The sequence below is a fragment of the Festucalex cinctus genome, chromosome 9, assembly GCF_051991245.1.
Source record: "Festucalex cinctus isolate MCC-2025b chromosome 9, RoL_Fcin_1.0, whole genome shotgun sequence".
Classification (NCBI taxonomy): Eukaryota; Metazoa; Chordata; class Actinopteri; order Syngnathiformes; family Syngnathidae; genus Festucalex; species Festucalex cinctus.
The window spans coordinates 4,076,189-4,094,418 of NC_135419.1; the positions used below are offsets into that span (position 1 = coordinate 4,076,189).

The window sequence follows — 18,230 nt, forward strand, 5'->3', positions numbered from 1 at the left end:
TCGGTATAGTATCGGTATAGTATCGGCATCGGCCGATACTGCAAACCTGGGTATCGGAATTGGTATCAGGGGCCAAAAAACGGTATCGGAACAACACTACCTAAGAGGGACAAACAAAATGGGAACATGGATGCATAGGTGAATTAGAAGTTTGTGTTTGTTTGACTTTTGCGTCAAAATCAAATCTTAATTCCCAACTTCAATCACATATTGACTGTAGAAGGGGTGGGGGGGACTTAAAAAGCATTTGTCCAATTACTGTCTCAAGTCTAGACACTATAGTTGCAATCATTCAATAGGGCACAGTCAGCCCTTTTGAGCAAATATCAGACTGGAATACAGAGAAAGGAGGAGAGAGGCCAAGGAAAACTGGAAATATCGACCATAGTTTTACAATGACAACAATGTCACAGAGGCCAACACAGTTACTAATCCAGGAATACTCAATTATTCTCTGAGGACAAAAAAAAAAATCCAAAGAACAAAATCAAATGTTTCAGCACACCCATGTCTAAAGTTCATAAACACAAGTGACCGAGAAAGCAATTATGTGTTGACAGTGGATTGTCACCCTGGTGAAATGGCATTTGCCATTTGCCTCCCTCCACACACGCCGCATGCCAATGTCATCCTGTCCCATGATGAGAAATTGATTTCATGGTTGAGTGGCAGTCAGCAGGAAGGAAAGAAACTATAAGAGAGACCATAAGAGATGGAGGGGCGTCTAAGCAACTGAGCTACGGAAGCAAAACGTAACCTCTAATGATGAATCTTTATTTGCAGTCACCTTTACAAATACATAGAACACCAAACAACAAGCATGAAGCCATAGATAGTTTTGAAAGTTCAAAAGAACACACAGCACATTTGTACGTGGGGCTGGGTTAGTTAGACACGGAACAATAAAAGCTGTGGAAAACTGCTGGCTGAGCAGAGGCCCGCATAGGACAGCACATTATAGGCCGGGATGTGGAATTGTCTGGCCACACAATAATGCCCCATTACCTCACTAGGATGGGGAGAGCTCTCTGAAACATGAGAGCGCTGTTTGATGTTCTTCCGTGAAGGCTTGCACTTACTGTAACGAAGCGACGAGTAGTAGGGAATTGGCAAAGGAGTAGGAGAAATATAAACCGTACTCGATATTAGACTAAAGTTATGATGTCATGTTTTGTCGCCACAAACAAGCCTACCCCCACCCCCGTCTTTCCTCTGCTGTCTTCCTCTGTTCACCACCCCTTTTTTTGTTTTTCTCTGGGGCACAAATGGTGCCCTGTGATTGGTTAATAGCGCCATAGAGATGCTGAGAATATCCACCAACCAGGGCACGGGTGCCCCATCAGACCGTTACCACAGCAACCCTTAACAACCACAGCGAGATAGTGCATGTGTGCGCTCAAATGCATGCACAAATTCACATATGGATTCATGCAATACAAGTGATATCAGTGCGTGCGAGGCAGGTACATGTGAGGAATGTGTCGCAAGCCTCCCATGAGTAGCCCTCAGTGTCTTCGTCTTGTGTAGAATGACAAAATGCTGTTGTAATACACAAACTACACAAGCTGAGAGATGATTTGAACAAACAAACAATCTATTTTTGCTACACCCCTAACAAATTTATGAGCACTAATCTGGAGACAGACAGAAACAAACTGATGAACAGATGGTGTGGAAAAAAAACGGGGAAAAGTAGACTTTACACCGATAAGATCGGCTGGTATTTTGTATTTTGTGCAAAATCTGTGATCACCTGTAATGTCGTGATTTTAGGGATGGGCGAGGATCGACCACCAGTATTATTTTAATTTATTAATTTGATTTACCGTATTTTCCGCACTATAAGGCGCACCTAAAAGCCTTCAATTTTTTCAAAAGCTGACCATGCGCCTTATAATCCAGAGCGCCTTATATATGGATCAATATTGAGCCGCAACAGGTCTCGCTGTCAAGACGCTATCGGTGACCCTGCACGATCGGTGACGCGCATGCGCAGAAGATCCCACCATCTTGGATCGCTAGCTAATACTGATACTTTACCTCAGAGAAAATAATAAAACAGCTGATTATTCATTTTGGGAGTGTCAGAAAGCTGGTTTGTAATCTATTAATAAAGTTTGACTGATCTATCTGACTGTTTTGTTGACATTCCCTTTAGCGCAGCACCATCTAATGGATGCATAATGTAACCCCAGCCTCTACTGTAGCGCCTTATATATGGAAAAAGTTTTAAAATATGTCATTCATTGAAGGTGCGCCTTATAATGTGGAAAATACGGTATTTTAATCAACCAAGCGCCATCCCTCATAGATGATTCAAGACTCATAATAAGCGGTCTCGCATCACAGTTTTCGCGTCAAAAATGTGGATTTTGGATTTTGAGAGCCAAAAACTGCAAGCGGGGATGCCGCACTTACAGGGTAGCTTTTTACTTTTACTTCTGTATAATATGTCATCAACGCACAGTTACAGTAAATCCACTGTTGTTGTTGCACCTCGTCACAGTAAAGGTGTATTGACAGCTGGAATGTGTACAGACTTAAGTCCTGTGGGTACTAGTGGTAACTGATTCTTCACAAAGCATTTCCCGGACTTACATATGAATTCATACACAAGTCTGTGTGTGTCTTCCAAACATTCGCCGACGCTTCTCTGCCACCAAGAACGATTCGAAAGATAAGTAAAGCTTAAACACACTGACAAAGCAAGTTAATGTTGACTGTATGCCTGATATTCATTGAACATTCAGTGTACATACTCAAACTACCTATCAAACGATCCGTCAAAAGATAGCAACTGCATGTTGTCACTCCAAATGTAACAACGCTAAAGGCTGTATTCCGTCTGCGTTCAGGTTGTTTGTTCAAGTAGTTGGCAATTTGAGAGCAGTACTGCAGCTCAATATGTCTTGAAATATGTCAATATGGAGTAATGGGAGACATTTATGGGGCACAAATAAATACTCTCAAGAATCAATGAAAACACCATATGCAGCCTGGACATAATTTGAATTTCTTTTTTGTTAAATATTTCTGTAGAATTGTTTTGCATAAAGACGTATGAAGCAATTGATCGTATCGTATTTTCACGACTATAAGGCACACTTAAAATAAATTTTCTCAAAAATCGATTGAAATTTCTGCCAACATATTGCTTATATATATATATTAAATCCCGCCCTGGTTGATGACTGGCAGGGATGAACCCAAAAGACTCAACTGAAAATTGTAAACAATGACGGAAAAAAAAAAGAAAAAAAAACGGCAATGGATTGATGATTACAGTTTGGTTTGAATTGAAATCTTGTCTGATTGATGATGACGGACAGTTGGCGAATGACGGATGCTCAAAATTAATTGATATACCCACCTCTACTAATATCAATCCTTTCATTCTTATATGTATGGTAATGCCTTATGATTAGAGGCATTATGATTTTCTTTCCAATATATGGATTTTCACATACTTGCTGTATTGTGATTCCACAAATATTGTTACCCTGCTATTCCCACCCCTAGTTTTAGCTGCTTTATGTAAAATAATTTGCACATGACTGAAAAGTAACTCTTGGTTTGAAGGTAGCAAAACTGGCTTCAGGCTTCACAGCACCATGACAAATAACGTTTCTTGGTTCTTTGATTTCTAATTGGTTCCTGCACACATACTTGACTGTCATAAGGCCTTTTCCAGAGGTGCGCCAATTTCTTTAAGTGTGCCACAAATCAGTGTCATGTTTGAAAGGGACCCTGAGCCTTTTGCGCAGGTAAGCAATTCTGTTACCTTATCATCGAACAGGCAGTCCGCATCATTTTCTACTTTCTATCATTCATCAATAGTGTGCAGTGTCAAATAAAAGAAAAATAATTGCATTATTGACAAAAAAGAACAGCAATGTTCTAAAGTTTGATGTGAAGAACTGTAGTTAGTGATATGAGTGCAATCAAGGTTTGTCTGACTCAAGCTGGCACCAGAAAGATTTAATTTCAAAGAACCCACTCATGTAGCTTGCGAGTCCGATTCAAATATATAATTTACAGAGTAATATTTTTGAAGTTCTTAATTAAAGTCAATCTTACTTGTGATAACAACCATTTATAAAATATAAAGCATCATTTCTTTCTAAATTTGAAGTTGCTTAAAAAACAGATTGTGATGATGGATATATAAAGTGGATGCAAAAAGTGTCCACAATCCTGTTTAAGTGCCAGGTTGTTCATATAATAATAATAATAATAATAATAATAATAATAATAATAATAATAATAATAATAATAATAATAAGAATAATAATGTGTCAGGTGTCTGACTCCAATTTAACATTAGTTTGGATGTGATTGGCTAATCCTGAACACAGTCACAAACCAGTGATGAAGAGGGTGTGCACAATTGTGCAGCCATATGATCTTAGTTTGGATATTTTTATCTTAGAAAAGCTTTTAAAAACTAAAAGTTACATGTCACGTTGATGCTGGGGAAATTTTTTTTTAATTATTTATCTTGGTCTCATTTTCATGTCTCTGAAAACTCTTGAACACTTGAACAGGTGTTTGTGGACTTTTTACGTATGTACACTATAAATAACTACATCATACAGAATATGTGCAGGTTTGGACCGTGTACTTTGTATAAACATAATCATCATGTTTTTTTTGCAACCTGTTTGTGCACAGGACACAATGCCCACTTTGTGTCAGTTTCAGGTTATTCCACTATTAATGTACTAATGTACTAAGACAAGAATAATGTTAACATTCTACGGGACATAAATTTTAAACATAACGTCTAAATGCAACTGATACAAAACATCATTCTTGTCACTGCAGTATCTCAACTCGGGCTTTTCCTCAATAGTAGCTTGGAAAAATCTGGCAAACAATGTCATTAGACAGCAGTGTACAACAGGGGAAATCCCTTCTGAGTTGACACCGACTATTACAAGCTACCTTAGCAGGAGTCCAAGTCCCCCGCAAGGCAACTCTGATCCGCTCCAATCCACACTGTGGGCTAATAGTAGCACTCAGCATGGGGACTAAGATGGATTAGCAAGAAGATCCACTATTCTAAGCAGTCAATGCAGGTTGTTTGCAGAAATAGTAAGGATGGGACTCCTTGCGAGTCCGTGTTTCACACCTTCAATTTGCCACTGCAACAGTTGCTGCAAAATTCACAACTCCTACTTTTTTGCGATGAAGTCTTACCTGTGCAGGTGAAACACTTGACATGAAAGTGGGTGTCTTGAACGCGAACCACCTCTCCTTTGCACACTTCCCGACACCGTTGACACCGAATTGGCCCGCCGCTCGGCTCACCTGCCATTGAGCCTTGCTGATACGCTGGAGTGGACAGAAAGAGGGAACAGTGTCTAAATATTGCCACTCAGTAAGTCTTTATATAGGCGATATTTCGCAACAACTTCTGAAATAAGGAAATGCAGTGTATATATATTAGGTCTGTGCATCACTCAAATAAACAGACAATTTAATAATTATAGATACATTGGGTGTGATATGATTGAGGGATGGTACATTTAATAATAATCAAGTCAAGTCAACTTTATTTATATAGCGCTTTCAAACACACAATATTATCACAATATGAAGCTCACGATACAAATATCATCACATTACTGTGGAGAGGTTCACGATATAAAAAAAAAAAGCTCACAATATTGTAAAAAAAAATGAGCTCATAATTAAAAAAAACACACAATATTGTGCTTTTGTACATTACAGAAATGTGTATAAACAACCTACAATCGCTAATAAGACTTAATATGAACACATTGAGTTCCTCCACTTATTGACTCGGTTCACAAGCATATTACGTTCCTCTTCGTCTGACCATTAGTGTGGATTTTAAACATAGAAGGGCCAAAACATGCCTTGTAAAAATTAAACTGCCTAAAAAAAAATTAGCCACCAGAGGGTGCTAGAACCGCACAACTGGAAATCACTTTTTTACAGATGTGCTGCTTTTAATATCGTGACATGACGACGACGATATATTGTGGCACTTTTAATATCGCGATAACACGATATTGCCGTTATTGTTACATCCCAATCACAGTAGTGCCTTATAAAAGGCACCCATTGCATTCACAAGCCATCCAGACATCCTAAGAAAGCACGTGAATCAACAGCTGCAGTCACTCTTGCTCATTTCGCTCTTCATCCTTCTCAAAGAGCATCCGAGTGGTCCTACAGTGGTGGAGAGGTATAATGGCAGGATAACCAGCTGGCCTTGCTCCTCACCTAAATAGCTGACTGAAGGACTTTGCTGCTTGAGCGGTGGCAGCACATGGGCTGGTGTGCTCCAGCTACTGATTGCATTCCACTGGAGGATTCTCAAAGGACTGGCAGTACTTAAAATGTCGAGGGGCCTTGCACGCCTCATATCCTGTGAGTGCCGTGAGCTGGATGATGCTATATGCATGGAGGCGGAATGTATGCATGACTGTAGATGTTTACCTTCCTGTTCAAATCCAGAGTATGGGCTTTGGAAATATGCAAGCTTGACTGCTTCCTACTCTCTGTCTCCCACACTCAAGTCAACTGTGAATTCATTGTTCTCCTCACAATGCCGCTTGCACCACTGGAACCCACTACCCCATCTGATAAGTACTTAGCCACTGGACTGAATAATGACACTTCCTTGGGAATGTGTGTAAGGAAGAGAGAGCGATACAGGCAGATTGAGAGAGAGGCTGTTTTTCCATCATAAACCAGAAAGAACGACAGTGATCCCATCAGGTTGGAAAAAGTGATAACGGGAACAAAGCCAAATCCTACTTGATACACAGATTTGTTTACAATACTGACCTTCTGAAATGGTGCCAAGCCAAACAGGCAAGTCTTCTCATCACACAGAAAAGTGCTATTTGCTCCCAATAACTTGTAAATACGTTTTTTTTAATGTTCTAAGTGTCCCAAAGACGTATTTATACGTTTTTTTGTTAGTTTTTTGTTTTCATGCTAGAGCATACAGAAGGCTTTGATGCAGCTTCTCAACTGCAAAGAACGGGTGCAGAAATGGTAGTTATTACACAAACGGCTAGCAGGTGGCAGCAGAGCAAAGGAGATCAACCAGGGCCATGTAGAAAAAAAGCTAAATTACTTAACTATTTTGAATAGATTTGTGAAAACTGATGAAACTTAGCTCTCTTCTAATGCTAATTGCTGCAAAACGGAAACAGATAGAAACATACTTTTTTTCCTGATGAAAGAAGAGACTTTAATCTTTCTTTTGATAGGTTCCATGATTTTATAGCAATAGAACACAATATTCTGTGGGCCTTGCAAAATTAGTCAAAATCCAGTAAAACAGCCGGGAGCGAATGGGACTGCTTCTGTGAAAATGGCTGGGAGTGAATGAGTTTAAAAAAAAAATGCTTGCTTGTCTTGTATAGTTTGAATGACAAAGTGTTGCTCCTTAACAGAGAATCCACATCCACAGTCATGCCAGGAACCGAAGAATTACGACATTCTATCCAATTATGTAAGTGGATTCGTTCCCATTCAGCCCATTCAAGCCCCTCCGTCCTTTTCCCCGTGAAGAGGTGGTGAGTCATTCTTCAAACGAAAGCCGCCAAGCAACAGGTGTAATCCCAGACTAAATCATTGGCAAGTGCCCGAGGAGAATCCCGCCGCAAGCTGACAGGTGATAAGAACGGGGCCAGGGTCAGTGAGGCAGACAGCATCCCCAGAGAACAAGAGACTGCTACTATTTCTGCCTCTGACCTGACAGCCACGCTTGGAGCACGGCCGCAAGGGATGTTGGGATATTGTTGGTGATGGGGAATGAAGAGATAACAATCACCAAAGAAAAGTCATGCGATGACCTTGTGGAATTGTGTGGTAGAATTGATATAAAATTAAGTAATAAACTAGGGAAGACGTAACTCTGAATCAATTTAACTCATTCACTGCCAGTCATTATAGAAAATGTTTACATTTCCAATACTCACGTGATATTCCATTCAATAATTATATATAAACCGAATCTACCAAATAACAGAATAGACTCCCTACTTTTTGTCCCGTCCCGTTCTTTTATAATTGACAGCAGAAAAATGTAGGTTTGCCAAAATACAGCCATTTCTCCCATGGACTCTGAAACTGTGTTTATTTCCTATAAAATGGGGCAATGATGTCATCTACCGGTGGTTGGGCATCAGTAAAGTTGTTTCCAAGTTTGATATTTACAGTGGAGCATGCTCAGATTCGCCCCCATTTAGCACCGCTCTAAAAAATACAATTGACAAGTATACTTGTCAAAGGCAGTGAATGAGTTTTAATAATGGATTAATCTGTTGATTATTTTGTTAATTAATAAAAGTATTGGATAAGAAAACATGTTTTAATTTGACTTTATAAAAAAAAATATATCAAATTATTTTAAATTCATACTGCAGAAAATGCACAAACAGAAATTAAGTGTGATTGACTCTTTTGGTCTGTAATATGTCAGAAAACAGGCAAAAAGGTTGATCATTGTTTACCAAAAAGCATTATTTTGATTCAACACAAGGACAATCAATCCACTTTAGTATTGAGAAGTAATTGAGAAGAAATTCTGAGCATTTGGAATATTTGAAATAAAAAATAATATGTCTAAACCAGGGGTGTCAAACTCATATTAGCTCAGGGGCCGCATGGAGGAAAATATATTACCAAGTGGGCAGCATCGGAAGAATAACGGTATATAACTTAACTCTTTGACTGCCAAAAACGTTTAATAACGATCAGTAAAATCACAACGTATGCCGCCATAAACGTGAAATGACGTCAACTAAGTTTTTTTTATTTATCTTTTTATTTTTTCTCAGTGAACGTCTAAGTGCAGCGCTGCCTGGTCAATGGGTTGTGGAATCAAAAACACTAACTATGGCCAGCAGATGGAAGCATTGTATCTCTTTTTGTGAACGATCAAAACCTTTGTCATATCATAAGGTTTTTTTTTTTTATAAGGTGTGGCAGTCAAAGAGTTAAAAATGATTGCCGTCATATATACGCAGATTTTCATTATTTGTGGGCCAGCCCTAAATTACGGAGCAAAACTGTAATCACATTGTTCCGAAAAATAACACTGACGCAAATGGAACGCGGCAAAATTTTGCCAGTATAAGTTCCGGACGTGTTAAAGCTACCTGTTTTGCATATATATTGTTCCCAGAATGCATTGCGTGGTGCAGTTAACTCATTCACTCCCAGCACATTTTTCGCAGTTTTACTGGATTTTGACTGATTTTGCAAGGCCCACAGAATATTGTGTCCTATTGTTATCAAAACATGGAATTTACCAAAACAAAAGATGAGTCTCTTCGTTTATCAGGAAGAAAAAAAAAGTATATTTCTATCTGTTTCAATTTTGCAGTAATTGGCATTAGAATCTAGCAAAGTTTCATCAGTATTCACAAATCTGTTTAAAACAGTGGGTGAAAAGAGTGTGTTGCAACATGGCCCAGGTTGATCTCTTATACTCTGCTGCCACCTGCTGGCCGTTTTTGCTTGAAGCATTCTCTTCAGTTCAGAGGCTGCATCAAAGCCTCCTATGTGCTCTACCATTTAAAAAAACAAAAAACAAAAACATAAATACGTCTTTGGGAGCATGGTAATATTTAAAATAGAATAGAACATATTTATACGTTTTTGGGAGTAAATGAGTTCATGACGTTATAAGGACGCTAATCCTTTTCTTACCAGTAAGTAAATTTGTATCGTATTTAACACGTTTATGTCGGTCTATGATTTAAAATAATAGTAATAGTAATAATTAAACCGTAACTTTAAGTTGTGTGTAAAATAATGACAACCACGACGATTCCCCCATACAAGTTGCATTGCTCATCTGAGGACTGCTTGTGAAATTACAATTATATACGTTTTCAAGTTTTTTTTTTTCTTTTTACTTTACAAAATCATCTCGCGGGCCGGATTAAACCCTTTTGCGGGCCTGATCCGGCCCGCGGGCCATATGTTTGACACCACTGGTCTAAACGATTCAATGATGATTTGAAAATAAATATCGATTAACTTGATAATTGATTACTTGTCAATTGATTGATCTATCATTCACCTCTAATGTAGACTGCATATTTATCTTTTTGTTTCAAACCCAGGCATAACATTGAATATGACACATTATTATCATACAACATGCAGGTTCAAGACAGTTTGCTGCCATACAGAAGACCAGGCCTGGGAAGAAATGCCTTGAAGATTTTAAAATGAAACCTTGGAAAAAAACAATGAAGAAAATATGGATGCAGTCTTCCAGCTTCTGTGATATTTTTCTAGATTTTTCAAGCATTCATACAGAGTGGTTAGACATTGATAATGGAAAATAATAATAATAATAATAATAAAAAGTCACTACCTTGGGGTGGGAGATAATTCATTTCTACTGTGTCTTCATGTCTGTGCCAACAGCATTACGGTTGTATGAAAAAGTATGTGAGCCCTTTGCAATTAACTGGATTTCTGCACAAACTGGTCATAAAATGTGATCTGATCTTCATCAATGTCACAACAATAGACAAACACAGTCCGCTGAATTTAAAGCAGAGGTCGCCAACATGGTGCCTGTGGGCTAAATAGCTCAATAGTGATGGGACATTGCGATTTTCTAGGAATGCTGTGGATTAGAAGTGACAGCGTGAAAATGTAAACAAATGGCAGAGATTTATAAGACTATATTACAGGTATTGTGAGAAATCAATAATGTAAGTGTCTTCACAGAAATGAATAAAATTATTATTATTATTATTATTATTATAACATTGATAAAGTTAATTTCAGAAAATGTATTTGAGAAGTGCGTATAAAACTTGTTAGCCCTTCATATTATTCAGAACACTAGTTGTTTGTAGCTGAGTTTCAAAAAGGTTGGTCTAAGTTTCATAATTTTCATGCCTCGTAATGCTGAGCAGAAAAAGTATGTAAATCCTAAATGACTTCTCTAAGAGCTAATCGGACTTTAGCATCAGCAAGTAGAGTCCAATACATGTGACAGGAGACTGAAGGTGATAGTTGTTATATTTGACTTCACTAAAAAAAAAAAAAAAAAAAAAAAAAAAAAAAAAAAAAAAATACACCAGTTTTCTATCTGCCCGAGTAGAAAGAAGGCTGTTGTTAAAGTTAAATGTTACAAAACCAGTTTGTGAATTTGGTTACACAACCACACCTCTTGTCGTTCCTTTAAGCTGTTTAATGATGTAAGCATCCTTACTGTCATTTGCCGTCGCCCTTGTTGCAAATCTTTATGCAAATCCCCCTATGCATTCAAACGAGATGCTTATCGGATTCAGGTAATAAGCCAGTCACATGATCAAAAGGTCAACAGTTATGCTGACGATTCACGTTCATACACACTGCTCACTTTAGCGAGCATCTTTGAGAATATGTAGTCTTTGTAATAGTGAAATGTGCATGGTAAAACCATGGTCTACAGTGGCAAATTAACAGATCTTTAGCCTCCAGCCTCACCTCACCCTCTTTTTTTTTTTTTATCATCCTTGAACTCAACCAAGACCTTGGAGAGGAACATTCATCAAAGCTGCTGCTAACATTCGGCTACAGTGAGAGCAAAAGGTTACACCTCCACTGACAACGTGAATGATCGCTCAATCTTCCCAGAGGCCAAGGTCATGAAGAAAAGGGGAAACGTCATACTATTGTTCGTCTTAGCTATGGAAGTTATTATTCCATTTAAGAAGGTCCTATGAAGTTTAGTTCTGCTGCATGTCTAATCAAGCACTTGTAAACCATCAGCCAACCATCAGGAGGCAAACGCGTGGTTAGTGTGCCTATGGTGCTAAGGTAGGGCTGGGCGATATGGCCAAAAAATAAAATCTCGATTTTTCAGTCATTCAGGACGATTATGATTTTAATCGATTTTTAATCGAATAAATCCAACAAACATTTATTTAAAGGTTTCACTTATTCAAAAATAATTCCTGTGCAAAATGTTCAGACACCAGTAACATATGCTGATTGTAGATTAGTTTTAACATAAACTTAACATTCATAGTTTGTGCTTAAATGGCACAATTAAGTAGTTGGTAGCTATTGTAAACATTGTTAACTAGGGGTGTTTAAAAAAATCGATTTGGCAATATATCGCGATACTACAGCACGCAATTCTCAAATCGATTCAATAGGCAGCCGAATCGATTTTTTAACTTCCATTTTTGATGGAAAAATATTCAACAAAATATCTAATTTTCACACCTTAAGCATGGAACAATGTTATATTAATGGAACATTAAGCCTTAATATTTTTATTTCAATGCTGTTCTAACATGAAAAAGTTTACAATCTGTTTGTTAAATACAGTGGCTCACAGTTATAAAACTGAATTTGTAGATCATTAAATAATACATTTCCATACAAATCTTTAAATTTGAGTAAAAATATTGCAACAATCGACTTGTAAATTCATATCGGGATTAATCGGTATCGAATCGAACCGTGACCTATGAATCGTGATACGGATCGAATCGTCAGGTACTAGGCAATTCACACCCCTATTGTTAACCATTAACCCCCCATCCAGCATTCTGCCACTTGTGCAAAATTACAACACATAAAAGCATTTGGATGTAACAGAACATAAGAACAACAGCTTTTTCTAATCCAGAAGACAAAATTCGATTTCACGATTTAACAAATTTTCAACGATTCGATTTTTTAAAATGACGATGTATCGAATTAATTCGATTTATTGCCCAGCCCTATGCTCAGGAGAAATATATACTGTTTATCAAGAAAAAAAATGATTTTGCAAATGCATCTACAGCCCAGCTTAGTGTCAGACTGGACACAAAATACTGCCAGCACTCGTGAAATTGCCCAGTAGATCAAGCCAGGCAGATAGCTGGTGCCGTGGATACGATTTCTACGTGCGAGGATGGCCTCTGGTCTATCACACCCAACGCAGTGGAAAACGCGCTCGCTTTGGCTTAACAGGCCCATTCATGTACGAGCCAGAAAAGAGCCGGAGGGAACAGGGGGACACATGTTGACTGACTGGAGGAGAGGATCTGTCCTTCGCTAAGCTCAGATGTGTTCATGCCAACGCATTCATGTTCAGTAAGCATGTTCCGCCACCGTCTGCCTGCTGTGACAGCGCTGACACACAACCTCGAGCATTCAGCCAGCAGTGAAGCCCAGGTTGACGCGTTATTGACGTCGCGCTCATTCTTCAGCCCTCGACATGCACGTGTTCCCATTTCACGAGCTTCCCTCCATTTTCAACCTTGAGAAGACCATCGTGTGTTTAGATTGTGGGAAACACATTTTAAATGTATTTCTACAGGTATAGGGTTCAGGAATTCTGGGACAGGGACGATCTAAATACTGATCGATAAGATTACACCAGCATTTGCTTGGCCCAGCAGATGCTGTGATGTTGAAGGTGTATTTGTGATTTGTAATGTGTCTACTGTATTTACAAATATCCACAGCCATAAGGTTTTTTTTTGTTTTGTTTTTTTGTTTTAATTGTCTTTATTAGGGATGGGCGAGTACCGATACCAGGTATCGGTATCGGGCCGATACCAGCCTTTTTTCAAGTACTCGAGTACTCGTGACGCAGACGAGTACAAGCGAGCGATGGCAGACGGGGAAGACGTTAAGTGAGTCCTCCTTGCCTGTAAGTGGCGCTATAGCTTGCAGCAGTTTTTCACCAAAACTTCACCGGTTTGGAAATACTTCAAAATTGTGAATCTTAAACTAAAAGAGCATTTTTGTGTTTTATTTTGAGTGTTAAGACTATTGAAGAGTGACTGTGCTGTTTTTTTTGGTCAAAATTAAAGGAAATATATTTGTTTAAAAATATCTTTTAGTGATTTTTTTTATTTGTCAAAATGTACTACTGGTATCGGCAGTTGGTATCGGTTTCGGTGAGTACTGAGGGTCTGAGTATCGATATCGGTCTGGAAAAAACATCCCTAGTCTTTATAGTCACACCTTATTTTTCCTTCACATTTTCAGCTCTGCTCCTGCAACGAAAAGAAAGACACACTAATCTGATGATCAGGCTCCGCCCTCATATGTCATGGTAACAAAAGCAGAGTTTACCATTTGTCCAGCAGGGTCTAAAACTAATTGGAGTCAACCAATAGAGTGCGTAAAGTGTGCTGTACAGTTATTGATCATTGGGGAATTTTATGAAAACATGTTGCAAAAATGTTATTATTTAAAATGAGAGGTGCAACAATTGATCAATTAATCGACAGCAATAGTGTTGATTATCAAAATAGTTGAGGATTAATTCTATTTTGCTAATCAATCAATTGTTTAATGACTTGTGTAAATTATCATAGTTCTTTTTTTTTTTTTTTATTAAAAATTATTATTATTTAAAAAAAAAAAAAAAAATTATCATAGTTCTAATCCACGTAATTGCAGCGTGTCAACAGCAAATATCCTGAAGTCCTCCATGTCAGCGGACTGATTAACTTTCAAAATAAGGCATTTGAAAACATGTGCTTTTATTTGCTCAATCGACAATAATATTTCATGACATGTTATGCACCAAACCAGTTGTGCATTTTCCAAACCTTCAATTTCACATAAGGCGAGTTTGTTGACATCAGTTGTGAGAAGTTGCATCCACTTGGCGACAAAATCCACCCACATGTAGCCTTATTGTGCTTAACACGACACTGCCATTGAAAGCAGGGGTTCAGAACATTCCAGAAATTCCATAAACAATTCATTATTTAACTCATTTGCTCCCAAAGACGTATAAATACGTTCTATCTTAATTACCATGCTCGTATTTATAAGTTTTTTAAAAACTTTTTATTTTTTTTAATGCTAGAACATAAAGAAGGCTTTGATGCAGCCTCTGAACTGAAGAGAATGCTTGAAGCAATGGTAATTATTACAAAAACGGCCAGTAGGTGGCAGCAGAGTATAAGAGATCAACCAGGGCCATGTTTTTCCTCACTGATTTGTGAATAACGACGAAATTTAGCTATATTCTAATGCTAATTGCTGCAAAATTGAAACAGATAGAAATATACTTTTTTTCCTGATGAAAGAAGAGATCCTAATCTTGCTTTTGGTAGGTTCCATGTTTGTATAGCAATAGAACACAATATTCTGTGGGCCTTGCAAAATCAGTCAAAATCCAGTAAAACAGCCGGGGGCGAAAGGGGTTGAAAAAAAAGGGGGTGAAAATGCTTGGGAGTGAATGAGTTAATCAACTGCTACTTTTCATCAGAGTTGATCTAGTACCCATCCCTAAACTGTTTCGATTTGAAACATTTTTTAGCATGGAAACAACAACAACTTTTCGGTTTAAAATTGCTGATAGAAAAGTTGTCTGTGGTGAATCCAAACTAATGTACCCCTTAACTTTGCAGCTTCTTCCGTTTCTCAAGCCGTAAAACCTGACCTGTAAATAGTCGCAGTTGAAGCCCGCTTGCAGGCAGGCAAGACTCACCAAGATGTGAGTTAAGAGCACATGAATTATGGAGGCTTTTACGTGTATGATGCAGTAATACGAGGTTCCTCTGATTTGTCACGACGGGAAGTGGAAGCAGGACGGGAAGGCGTTTTAAGAACTTCTGCAACAAAGAAGTTGTTTATAAGTTGACCCTGACAAATCGAAGCTGTCTTCCTCGTGAATAAACAAGGGACAACTTGTACAAATGCACAACAATATCCAGTGAGCCGCTAGCCCTGAGGAGGAAAGCCCTGATTCAGCTGACAGGGGGATCAGGGTCAGAGTCAGCTGATACAAGGTCAGCTTAGCATCACGGCAGCCCCCGGGTTAGTCTAAGATAAGTACAACATGGGGCTCCGGGTATATTCGTCATGCTCCGAATCACAATCACATAAAAGTCCATGAGGCCAGTAGCGGGCTGCCTGGAAAACGGGCGGCGCTTCCTGCTCCTCCAATTGGAGAAGTGACAGGTGGACGACTTTACAGGTGAAAGTCTGTGGGGGGTTTGAATATTTGTGAAAGTGTTCTTAATAATATACAACTCATTAAGTATCCATTTACGCTGCGTGTGAGAGGCCGTGACTATTTATGAGTCAATGTTATGGGTGTGAATAGTGACTAGAATGAGGAAGACAAGAAATGAGACAACTGGAAGCAGAATCCAAAAAAGCTCGACTGTGGCTGAACTCTGAACTTTGTGACTGACCTTGCCATATAGGATGATTCTTCCAGTTTTATCACGGCCACATGGGCAAAAAAAACATCTTCCAGTCAGAACAATTGCACCTCAATGGAACTTAGTAAAATTAAAAAAAAATTAAAAAGAATTTTAATCTCACTAAAAATCCATTATTATTGTAATGAATAATATTGGAACACAGCAGTTCTTCCCACAGCTCTCATTCTCACCTTACTGTATATTAATGGACTTACCATTAGAGCTCATGATGTCCAAGGTGTTGTTAACCAAAACAAGGTCGTTTTGTCGAAAAATACTCCCATACACTCAAGAGTAGTGCATCCAAATGGTGTCATTAAGAATGAATTTCCGGTGAAGGTAAATGATGCTCCGAGTCCTCACTCACTCATTCCTGGCAACGACGCTTCCAGTCCATTCTGAGGAAAAGAAGGCTAACAAAATTCAATAAAATACGGGAAAACAAGCTCATATTCCTGTTGTTTCTGCGCGTGTGTGTTTTTTTTCGGCGTAGAATGGAACAATAAAACACAAAGCCACCTTGTTCACATTGTTTCGCTCTGCCGGCTGTGCGGCGGTGTGCTCACTGGGCTGCTGACAGCGCGCGCGCCTCTCTCAAGCCCACCACAGTCACATATTTCGCTTCCGGTAAATTGTTTCAAAATAATATACGTTCATTGCTCGTTTGACTTCAAAATAATGCGTGACTGGCAAGCACTTCCTGAATAACGCTCGAAATAGATTCTGATAAGTGTTGGCTCATACAGAAATAATTCTAATCACGTACATATTGTTCGTTTTTCATTCACACGTATGTGGATCAGTTTTGTTTTATAATACCTCTGATAACTCTTACAGTTTTAAGTTTACCCCATGACCCTTCAAAGTCCAAAAGATAGATAGATAGATAGATAGATAGATAGATAGATAGATAGATAGATAGATAGATAGATAGATAGATAGATAGATTGATTGATTGATTGATTGATTGATTGATTGATTGATTGATTGATTGAGTTTGAGCTGCTCCAAATGACTATGTTGGAGAGCCTACTGTTGTAATGCATTTTAATCTGTTTATATGATGATTATATTTCTAGAACTGTGGCGTGATAGTGGGTCCCGACATAATTTTATTGTGAAAATTTCCCTGTTCCAATGTATTTCTTATTACTTGACGCACCTATCCTGTCGCGTGGAGTGACGACGTCACTCCTGAAAGCCGCCGGTCACACTATGCTGCTTTGCAAAAATAATGATAATAACAATAATATTTTGTATGTATAATGTGGTGCCGAATGCGCAAGGTAGCTTGACTGGACTTGAAGCATGGATAAATGCACTACAAAGTGAACGACAAAAATCCTTGAACGTCTTTTGTTGAAGAGCAAAGCCAGGATTACCATAGCTGCTATTACATCGCCCTCTTCTGGAAAATCGCCGTAAGCAAATCAATTTTAATAGACTTGCTGAAGAATTGTTGCTGTTGGTTTTTAAATGGATGTATATAAAACACTAAAAACAACAAACTCGGCCTACATAACTATCAACACCACTCACGGAGCAAGTAATTTACGACATTTTAAGCATATTTATATACATTAGGAGGAGAACGTCCTCAAAAAGAAGAGGACCAAATTATCAGATTTACAATGGCATCTGTCATAAGGACCTCCCAACAAGAAAATAAGTAAATAATAATAATAATAATAATTATTATTATTATTATTATTATTATTACTATTATTATTATTATTATTATTATTATTATTATTATTATTATGAGGACTCAGCTGTTAAAAATGATGGCTGGATAATAATACTACTACTACTACTACTACTACTACTACTAATAATAATAATAATAATAATAATAATAATAATAATAACAACAATAATAATAATAATAATAATAATAATAATAATAAAATGACAATGAGGATATTGCCTACGATGTTGATGATTTGTTTTTTACATTTATTTATATTATTTTACAGTAAATGTAACCTGTACTGGTAGTACAGTATTTGTATTTGTCTATTTTCTGGTTTAGTTGTGATTGTCTACGTTGACAGATTT

General features: G+C 38.0%; 1 protein-coding gene across 5 annotated transcripts in view; it reads right to left on the bottom strand.

Annotated features, from left to right (window-relative positions):
• Nucleotides 1-16,765, bottom strand: part of ablim3 (actin binding LIM protein family, member 3) — a 54,223-nt gene extending 37,458 nt beyond the window's left edge. For all 5 annotated transcript variants that reach the window (XM_077532059.1, XM_077532058.1, XM_077532057.1 and 2 more), the window contains exons 1-2: nucleotides 16,388-16,765; nucleotides 5,200-5,334 (exon numbers count right to left, since the gene is read on the bottom strand). In XM_077532059.1, coding sequence (XP_077388185.1) covers nucleotides 5,200-5,334; nucleotides 16,388-16,400 — 148 coding nt within the window. In that variant the 5' untranslated portion in view covers nucleotides 16,401-16,765. The remainder of the gene's footprint in view (nucleotides 1-5,199; nucleotides 5,335-16,387) is intronic.
• Nucleotides 16,766-18,230: the final 1,465 nt, after the last annotated feature.